This window comes from Aplidium turbinatum, chromosome 18 (genome assembly GCF_918807975.1).
Source record: "Aplidium turbinatum chromosome 18, kaAplTurb1.1, whole genome shotgun sequence".
NCBI classification, from domain to species: Eukaryota; Metazoa; Chordata; class Ascidiacea; order Aplousobranchia; family Polyclinidae; genus Aplidium; species Aplidium turbinatum.
The window spans coordinates 7,808,043-7,819,075 of record NC_137489.1 but is presented as its reverse complement, the minus strand read 5'-3'; the positions used below and the strand labels follow the sequence as shown (position 1 = coordinate 7,819,075).

Genomic DNA, 11,033 nt, shown 5'->3' with positions numbered 1-11,033 from the left:
ATTTGTTTGCGAAAACTCCGATCAGCGAGTTTGGCTTTTAAACTGTGATCAGCGACTTTGCCTTTTTGTAATTTTTTCTCTCGATCTTTTCAGGGTCCGAACTGTTCGGCGTACGAACTAGGTTGCACCCGACTGCTACAGTGCTACACCAGTATTTTAGTGTAGGCTTAGCAGAAAAAAGAGTGCTTACTGTTTCAAAGGCATAATATATATATCTTGTTTTAGATTTAAAATCTGAATTTTTGTAATTTATTGTGCCTCGATTGACATTCATATTTTTATAAGGTAATAGATTGTCAGTCTTTTTTAACCAAACATTTATGAAATATTAATTTTATGCAGGTGTTATATTGCCAGCTAATTTGCGTCGGATGCAACCTAGTTCGTACCCTGAAAAGATCGAGAGAAAAAATTAAAAAAAGCCGAAGTTGCTAATCGTGGATGCAACCTAATTCGTACCATGAACAATTTGTACTGTCAGTTTTTACCTTGAAAAGATCAAGAGAAAAAATTAAAAAAAGCTGAAGTCACTAATCGCAGTTTCCAAGAACATTTTAAATTTTTTTAGATACCGTAACTCTTAAGATAATTACCAGAAATTTTAAAATGTTTGCGGAAACTCCAATCAATCGTAACCCTAACCTTTTTAAAATGTTTGCGGAAACTCCGATCAACCCTAACCCTGGCCGTCTTTAAATGTAGCAAACCTCACAAACCACAAAGTTGCCAGATGGTATTTTTTTAATTGTATTTTTTTTAAATTTCTTGGCGTTTTATTTATCGGGTGCATGTTTTTTGTTATTTGTTTAGTGTTGATGTCTTATTTTTATCAATAAAAATATATCAAAATCTCTGCTTTGTTGGTTATGGTTAGTTTTGATATAAATACGTTTAAAGCGGATGCAACCTAGTTCGTACCGGGTCATTCTTTTTCAGATCATCCAGGCCATGTAACCCACCATCTCAGATTTTAATGAAACTTTGCACAATTATAGAGAAAGTTGTACTGAGCAAAATGAAACCAATTTTACCGAAATCGGTTCAGTACATCTGAAGTTATGCGCATTTAAAAATGGTCTATTTTGGAATCACTCAAGCGTGAAAATTTACCCAAATTTTAATGTGGAGAGTTTGATGTTGTGTAAATCAGCAACATTTTAAGCTATGACCTTCAGATTTGGTGAAGATACACTTGAAAATGATTGTCAACCTCTTGCAAAGGTTTGAAACTCTAGGTCACGCATGAATGATTTTGTCGTTGTTTTAGTTAGGGTGCATTTTTGAAATCAATCAACCATGACGTGTTTTTGCGATGTTGTGCCGAACAAAGCGATACATCAATATTATCAAGTAAGGTATCAAATGAAAGGTCTTGACCACCTCTTTCTGTTGGTAAAATAAAATATGTGTGTATTTGTGTCTATCTTGTTCAAATAAGCAAAAGATTAAGAGTTGTTGTTTTTCATATATTTTTATTGAAAATAACACTTAAAGTTCATCATTTGAACATACCCAAGTAATTGGCAAATAATCATGCATATAGTGTGCGCTTATTATGCATGAAGTGATCTCCATTTTGTTGAAATGGTACTGATAGATTGTTGTAAAAATTGATATTGTCCTCTAGTTGTTGCAAGATTAGGACTATCAATAACACACAGCACATGTTCATTTGGAAACCAACATTTATCCTGGTGTTTAGGCCAAGTAAATGAATTTGAAGGCCCATGTGGTTGCATAAAATTGATCAAAATGTCTCCATTGTTTTAATCTGCCTGTAGAATGACACCAACATACCATTTTTCATCATAGGTAGCAGCAACATAGTCACCCTGTTTAGGCACTGGACTTGAATCAACAACCATGCTGGAATTGAGAGACAGAGGATGAAAACTACTGGTGTAGGAAAAATTTATGACATTGCTGATTCGTTTCATTGAAATTTTTGTTTGACTATCCGGTCTGAAAAAATGAAATCCTCTTGTACCTTTGATTGTGGTAGCAGATTTAAAGCGATTTTCCAAACTTTTACGCGCTAATTCAATATTCCCTTTTTGAATTTTCAAACAGTGAATATTTGGCAGTTTTTCTTCACAGTGCATAATCATATCATCTAACGATCCAATTTGATGTTGAAGAGGTCTTCGCAAACTTTCCATGGCAGTTGAACGTTTTACTGTACCCCCAATCCCATCACAGGGTGACTTGCCATGAGAAGTTGCAAAGAAGGACCATGATGCTCTGGTGCCGAAATCTTGAGTATGCACATACAAGTTATAAAATTTTTTGCAATTTTTACACTGTGCAGCACAGCCATCCGAGAAATATTCCACTGTCTGTAGGTTAGGAATATTGCTGTTCAAAACTTTGTTGATTTCTGACTGAATAACGTAGACAAATGCAACATCATGTTGCATGTCATCAGATAAAAAACAGAAATTGATGTGTTGAAGTTTGTCATCTTGATTCTTGAAATAGCATACTGCTGGGTGCACTGAACAAGAATTGTGAGACCAATGATATCCTTGAACCTCATCTTGAAATCGGAATGTGTAATTTTCACTGAAATCCAGAAGAATTAAAACTGATGACAGATCAAGATTTTCTTTTCGGTTTCGAAGATAGTTGGACTGCTGTTTGGCAATGTATGAATGAGATATCAAATTGATTAATTTTTGGACTAAAACTTCAATAAAATCTGCAACAGTCATCTGTCTTGTGATTAATTCAGTGCGGTCAACTGCCGTCCATTCCTTGAATGTTATGATATTGTTTCATCCACATCCACAAATTTGTCATTTAATAAAGCTTCTAAAACTTCTTGTTTAGGGCAATGTTGACATCTCATTAGCATACAATCTCTATTTTTCGTGTCACAGACCAACAGCTTGATGAGATCCTGGTATCTTTCTTCAATTTGCGCTGCATCTATTAGCAATATAACATTTTGGTGGATTGTGCAAACGCAGACAGAATGAGTTCCAGAACACCCAGCAGTAACGCACCATTTAGGTCTTAAGTGCAAAATTTAGAAAAACTGATTTTGTCTTTAGGATGTTTGTCTCGAAACACCACGTGTAATTATTTTAATGTGCAAAGGATTAATCGTTTTTGCTCCTATACATTTTTTCTGATGCTCATCCAATCACTGATGCCCGGCATAATGCGAGTATACTCGTTGTTACAGTAAAAATTGATTATTCTTTGCTGAAGATCTTGATGCAGAGTTTTTCCTTGTCTTGGTGAGTTGGTGGTGGCATAGTCAAAATTCCATCTTGCTGCAACAAGCTTCTTGCTGTTCTAACCATATACTCGGAAACATCAAAATAATCTGCCACTTTCTGACGACTATAAGATAGAGGAACCATTGTCAACATTTGGATTTTTTGTGCTCTTGTTGCTTCTGATTTGTTGATCTTTGATTTCAGCAATTCCATGAGCCTATTGAAAGAAGTTGCATTATCTGGCATACCAGTTGCATTGGTGTTACAAGAAGAAGCAGTATCAGCCATATCTTCTTCTGGAACCTTTAACATTTCTTGAAAGTTTACGCAGCAAGCGGCGCGGCTTTGTGATTTCAACCTTCAACGCGGCGCGACAAAAAAAAGTCGAAAGCGGCCACGTACGCTGCGCGGCTTGCATCACTAATAGCCACTACTGTAATTGCAGCTACTGTTATTATATTAAATGACCAATTAGGCTGATTCATTGAACAAGCATTGCATTTCAAGAGTGTATTTTCAGCAAAAATATATGAAAAGCAATAACTCTTAATCTTTTGCTTATTTGAACAAGACAGACACAAATACACACATATTTTATTTTACCAACAGAAAGAGGAGGTCAAGACCTTTCATTTGATACCATACTTGATAATATTGATGTATCGCTTTGTTCGGCACAACATCGCAAAAACACGTCATGGTTGATTGATTTCAAAAATGCACCCTAACTAAAACAACGACAAAATCATTCATGCGTGACCTAGAGTTTCGAAACTTCGCAAGAAGTTGACAATCATCTTCAAGTGTATCTTCACCAAATCTGAAGGTCATAGCTTAAAATGTTGCTGATTTACACAACATCAAACTCTCCACATAAAAATTTGGGTAAATTTTCACGCTTGAGTGATTCTGAAATTGCCAATTTTTAAATGCGCATAATTTCGGATGTACTGAACCGATTTCGGTAAAATTGGTTTCATTTTGCTCAGTATAACTTTCTCTACAATTGTGCAAAGTTTCATTAAAATCTGAGATGGTGGGTTACATTTTCACTTTTTTCTGGATGATTTGAAAAAGAATGACCCTACCATGAACAGTTCGTACCGTCAGTTCGTACCTTGAAAAGATCGAGAAAAAAAAACAAAAAAAGCCGAAGTCGCTGATCGCAGTTTTCGCAATCGCTTTAAAATTTTCCCCTGAAAAGATCGAGAGAAAAAATAGCTCAAAACCGAAGTCCGCTGATCGCAGTTTCCGCAAACATTTTTCCGCAGTTTCCGCTAACCCTAACCATAGAGTAATTTATGCTCTAACCCTAACCCTCGCTGATCGCAGTTTCCACAAAAATTTTTCCGCAGTTTCCGTTACCGTACCCCTTACCCTAGTTCTAATTTCTAACCATAGAGTAATCTATGCTCTAACCCTAACTATCGCTGATCGCAGTTTCCGCAAACATTTTTCTGCAGTTTCCGCTGTTACCCTAACCATAGAATAATCTATGCTCTAACCCTCGCTGATCGCAGTTTCCGCAAACATTTTTCCGCAGTTTCCGCTAACCGCAGTTTCCGCTTACCCTAACTCTAACCATAGAGTAATCTATGCTCTAACCCTCGCTGATTGCAGTTTCCGCAAATATTTTTCCGCAGTTTCCGCTAACTTTTACCCTAGCCATAGAGTGATCTATGCTCTAACCCTCGCTGATCACAGTTTCCGCAAACATTTTTCCGCAGTTTTCGCTTACCCTAACTCTAACCATAGAGTAATCTATGCTCTAACCCTAACCCTTGCTGATTGCAGTTTCCACAAACATTTTCCCGCAGTTTCGCAATTTCCGCTAACCACAGTTTCCGCTAACCCTCGAGTTTGTTTCAAATTGTTTGGGGAAACTCCGATCAGCGACTTCGGCTTTGTGCTATTAAACTGCGATCAGCAACTTCGGCTTTTTTTAATTTTTTCTCTCGATCTTTTCAGGGTACGAACTGACTGTACGAATGGTTCAAGGTACGAACTAGGTTGCACCCGTTTAAAGCAATGTCTTTGCGATCAACATTTGTGCGATAGCCTATTGAAAGTTAATATTAACGCAATATTTGGCAGTCAGACATAATCAGTACTCCATCCCTTAGTCCATGGTTGGGTGAGTTCACTAATCAGCGGTTCTCTAAAAACCGGGCTGCAGACAATAAATAAAACTTTTACTTTTGCAGGTGATCGTAGTTCCTGGGCTACGCCGTGTGACACAAAAGGAAGAAGTTCCAAATATGACAATTTTTGTATGTGTTTAGAATGTAAGAAATATTTTGTAAACGAATCTGGTTTTTCAAAAAATTTTGTTCATTTGAAGTGTGTTTAAAATACCTATATGCTTTGGGTCTATTTTGGGCTACTTGCAAAAAAAGTTGGTTTGAAACGTGTTTTTGGCTGGGTAATTTTGTGGAATCTGGCAACTCTACAAGGTTTGCTTCTTTAAATGTAGTATATAAACCTCGCAAATCTTGAGAAAGGTTTCTACCATTGATGGCGATAAGATTTTCAACTGTTCATAGTTTGCATAAAATAGATAGGCCTAGACTACAGACAACCTTCCCATTACTTGCTGCTAGTCTAAATCTATCTTTTTTAGGGAGACTATGAAAACCTATTGCGATAGGCTTTCAAATGCAGAAACCTTCTCAAGTTTTGCGAGGAATTCGGAGTACGCGACATTTAAAGACGCCCGCTGAGAAAACCTCATAACTATCAATTGACAAATGCTCAGACCTTATTAAAAGTCATAGCCTAGATAGTAGTTACTATCACTAGCTAATTGTACAAACCTTGTGAGGTTTGCTACATTTAAAGAAGCAAACCTTGCAGAGTTGCCAGATTTCCCAAAATACCCAGCCAATAACATGTTTCAAACCAATCCCAAAAACAAACCATTTTTTTGCAAGTAGCCCAAAAAAGACCCAAAGCATATAGGTATAGGTATATTAAACACACTTCAAATGACCAAACCTTGGAAAAACTGGTTTCGTTCGTAAAATATCTCTTACTTTCTAAACACACACAAAAACTTGTCATTTGGAACTTCTTCCTTTTGTGTCACACTGCGTAGCCCAGGGCAGGAACTGCGGTCGTCTGCAAAAGTTAAGTTATATTTATCATCTGCAGCCCGGTTTTTAGAAAACCAGTGATTAGTGAACTCACCCAACCATGGTCTAACTAAGGGATGGAGTACTGATTCCCGAATGTCTGAACTGACTGCCAAATATTGCGTTAATATTAACTTTCAATAGGCTATCTCACAAATGTTGATCGCAAAGGCATTGCTTTAAATGTATTTATATCAAAACTAACCATAACCAACAAAGCAGAGATTATGATATCTTTTTATAGACGAGAATAGAACATCTGCAACATCAACACTAAACAAGTAACATGTTAAAAAGGGTTTTAAAAAACATGCACCCGATAAATAAAACTCCAAAAAAAAAATACAATAAAAAATACCATCTGGCAACTTTGTGGTTTGCGAGGTTTGCTACATTTAAAGACGGCCCTAACCCTTTTAAAATGTTTGCGGAACTGCGATCAGCGACTTCGGCAAACTCTTAGGATCATTACCGGAAATTTTAAAATGTTTGCCGAAAAACGGAAACTGTGATCAGCGACTGTGGCTTTGTTCTAGTTTTTTCTTTCAATCTTTTCAGTTTGTTTGTTTGTGGAAAAACTCTAACCCTTTTAAAATGTTTGCGGAAACTCCGATCAACCCTAACCCTTTTAAAATGTTTGCGGAAAAACGGAAACTGCGATCAATGATCTATTTTTTTTTCTCTTGGTCTTACCTAACCGATACTCCGATACCCTAACCCTTTTAAAATGTTTGCGGAAACTGCGATCAGCAACTTCGGCTTTTTAATTTTTTCTTTCGATCCTTTCAAGGTACAAACTGACGGTACGAATTAGGTTGCATCCGCTGATCGTAGTTTCCGCAAACAATCAAGCAATATACATCAAAAATTGGAATCGACCAAGATGCACATACTGTATATGGTAAAGTGTGTAGGCTACTAAACAGCATTCAAGTTGTTTATGCCTTTACTAGTTTCCCTTTACTATTTTCTAACCCTAACCTGTAGGGTTATACGAGGGATTCAATTGGGGTTAGAAAAATAATAAAGCAAAAAACACTAAATAGCGACTTCAACCTATCTTTTTGGTCGATTCCAATCTATGACACCATGGGATTTTCACCAGGGTGGAGGCTTGTATGGTACACCAGCTCCCATCTTTGTCCAGATGCTCTTCTGGTTTCAGCACAAATATCAAAATCATCATAATCCATCGTCGGTTTGTTCCCCACTAGTGGGGGTGGCCGATTGTTTCTGCGCAGCAATTGTTTTAATCCCTTTTCTCCATTTCACCCTGTCCCTTGCATCTTCCTCCTTCAGTCCAACTTTTTTAAATTCATCCTTCACTTGTTGTTTCCACGTTCTTCTTGGACGACCGCGTTTCCTCTTCCCATCCACCTTTAGATCTAGTGCCTTTCTAAGAAAACTTCCTTCCTCCCTCCTTATCACATGTCCATACCATCTTACTCCATTTGCCCTTGCCAGTTGGTCTATGGTCTCTCTCATCTCAAAATCTAGTCAATTATTGGCATAGCAACATCAACACAAAATCAGCTCAAAACATGTAGATACACATAACGGCTATATTCATCAACTACTAAACCAATCAACTTTCATTATAATGATATGATTTTATTGCTATTAAGCAATTAAGCATAGCAGACCGGCCTCCAGTCAATCTTGAAGCCTGCATGTTGGCATGACCTGTTTATACTGTATAATGTACCGGTATATGCTATCATGTCCAGAACAGTTCAGTGTCCCAATGTGACTAGATTTGTCTGCAATTTGTTAAGTAGTGCAGTGTTTATTCTCGATTGTCTTGCTGTACAAAGTTGCATGCTTAACTGATGCTGTAAATATTGTCTTGAGAGGTATAGATATATATATGCGACATGCATTTAAAATACAATATATATATATATGAAGAGCCCAGTTCCAAAACCGCTTAGGCGCCACTTTTACCAAAATTGAGTTTAGAGTGTCATTAGGTAGAGTATTACCATAGGTACCTACTATCCATTCCTTTTTTTCCAAAACCTTCTCTTTCTGCTTCAAATTCGACACTAAATATTGCGTTTTCTTCCAAAACCGCTTACGCGCCATCACACTTTGTTTCCAAAACCACTTGTATCCACAATTAACCAATCATATTAAGCCATTGTATCACGTGACATATCGCTGATTGTTAAACCGTTTTCGTCATCGTTTCGTGATAAGCAGCAGTGTTACCATTTGGTAAATTTCACTACCAAGTTCGAGATTTGGCAGAATTTTACGTTGTTTGGCAGTAAAATTTTGAGTTGGCAGAATTTTGGAAAACATTTTTGGTGAGTTGACAGTCAGTCTCTGGTCAGTTTGGAAAAATTTGAAATGTGTTTGGTAGTTTGAAGCATCTACTATCTGGCAACACTGATAAGCAGTGTTGTAGGCTTCCAGCCTATTGTTGCAGTTACCAACGGTGCTTAGTAGCCTACTTGAGCTTTATAACTGTGTTTTTTTGCTTTGTTTAAAGTGGATTTGGGTTGTGGTGATGAATTAGTGGTGGTCAGCTTGGAAAAATGGTTTCAAAAATTGGTTTCTTTCATTCTGGCAATTTTTATTCTCCAGTTTATTTCCAAAACCGCTTATATCCACATTTCTAATTTTATAAAAAGGCGATTCTAAGCATTCTAATATTCCTTAGATCTGGACAAACGTCATGGCTCAATTCAGTAGGTAGTTATACATCGTCAGAAATCAAAAGCGCATTACATTTACCAAGCGAAACTGTCATAAACGTTTTTCGTGGTTTTCTCGAAATCACCGAAAGTGGATGTAAGCGGTTTTGGAAACAAGCTCTTCATATATCTAAATACAGAACAACTAAAAAAATTAATTACCGATACACCTACCTGAATGTGAAATAGTATGATAAATGGTCTTAATACCACAAAAGAGTGCTCAAGAGCAATGCTAAGCAGAGCTAAAACAAGTAAATTGAATCACTGTTATCAAAGTAACCTTCACAATCTGTTTCACCCTTTGCGGAATTGTCAGAAAGGTACTATCACAATAAGGACCTTCTGACGGTCTCGTAAAGGGTGAAACAGGCTGTAAAGGTTATTTTGATAATAGTGATTCAATTTACCTAAATATGAAATTGTGTGGAAATGTATGCTGTGTTTACTAGCTTGTTTTAACGTTTTTTACTAGCTTTGTTCACTTGTTGTTTTATGTAGTGCTTTCATGCAATGGTCATGATGGTTGAGCCAAGCCCGATACAAGTGGGCCGTGAGTTTGTGCGCCAGTATTACACATTGCTAAACAAGGCTCCAGAGCTCTTATACAGGTATTTGGGTTTGTTATTATTGTTTTTTTGGAAAGTAGGTATATGTATAGAACTGTTCTACGCAAATGTTTGTTTTATTCTTATTGTGCTTGCACATACTCAAGAGTGCAATCTTAAAAAAAAAACAATTTACAATGTTTGACTGAAGTCTGCAACTGAAAAAAGTGTGTGTGGCTCCCTTGTTTGTATTATGTAGCACCACCCTTTGTTATATAAGGGACCGTTCAAATATTACGTAACGCTATCGAGGGGAGGGGGGGTTATGAAAAGCGTTACGTCACATCGGGGGGGGGTTCAAGCAAAACGTTACGTAACGCTTACGAGTACGGTAGTTTATTTGTGCTGGCTGGTATCGTCGTTTGGATACTAAATTAAGCTGAAATCATATCCAACAGCACTTATTCAGCACCAATAAAATCTCTATCAAGTATCAACTAAGGTAGGTACTGTAATTCCCGTAATTCCATACTGCTACAGGTTCTAAGTGCTCAAAACCTCGCATTGCAAAATTGCAAGGCGGCATTCTTACATCACAAAGCTTGCTTTGATGTGAGTGAACAACATTAGGGTTGCCAGATGGCCTTTTTTAGGCCAAATTCCCAAAATCTGGCTTTTTTAAATTGCAAATGGCTTTAAAAAAAATGATGCAAATAAGGCCAGATTTCCTGGCCTTATTTTATGGCTCTGGCCTGTTTTTATGGCTGCAAATTTTGACCGGTTTAGAAAGTATTATTTTAAGTAAATTGCAAATAAAAGTATCACTTAAAGCAGTTGTTTTCAACCTTTTTGGTGGAACGGAACCAGTGGTGCCACTCCTAGTGTTTTTCCACTAGATCTAGTTTTTGGATTGCATCTAGTGTTCTAGTGTTTTTTTTTTGCTATCTAGTGTTTTTTTAGCGATTTAGCGCTATGTTGGTGTGCATAAGTTTGGACAGTGTTCAAAGTAGCCCCACCAGCCACCTCATTTTTGTTTGGCTGCATCAATGTGTTTGTGGTGCTTTTCAAAGTGGACAGCGAGTTTTTTGTCTGGTTACACCCAATCATACGCGCCGACTCCCGGGGGGGCGGCGCACCCGTAAATTTATGGTTGAGGGGCAACAAAAATGAATATTACAAGTGGTGTTTCAAAGATAAAATACTTCGCGAGAGATTTAGATCATTTAAACGGACTTAGAGAATGCTGAAAGCGAAAAACAGCCTGCGTTGCTCAAAGCGAAAAAACATATGCGAGGTTGAATAATTATTCTCATTTCACTGGTTATCCAAACGTCCGTTAGATTTTTTGTGACTTTAAACATGGGGTCTGCTACTATTCGGCGAGTCCGATTCGGCGAGTCCAATTCGACTAGTCCGATTCGGCGAGTTCCC

At 37.3% G+C, this 11,033-nt stretch overlaps 1 protein-coding gene across 1 annotated transcript in view; it reads left to right on the top strand.

The window, feature by feature from the left end:
- Positions 1–226: 226 nt before the first annotated feature.
- LOC145787658 (ras GTPase-activating protein-binding protein 2-like) overlaps positions 227–11,033 on the top strand; it is a 31,694-nt gene continuing 20,887 nt past the window's right edge. The window contains exons 1-2 of the mRNA XM_082599451.1: positions 227–285; positions 9,556–9,665. Coding sequence (XP_082455577.1) covers positions 9,568–9,665 — 98 coding nt within the window. The 5' untranslated portion in view covers positions 227–285; positions 9,556–9,567. The remainder of the gene's footprint in view (positions 286–9,555; positions 9,666–11,033) is intronic.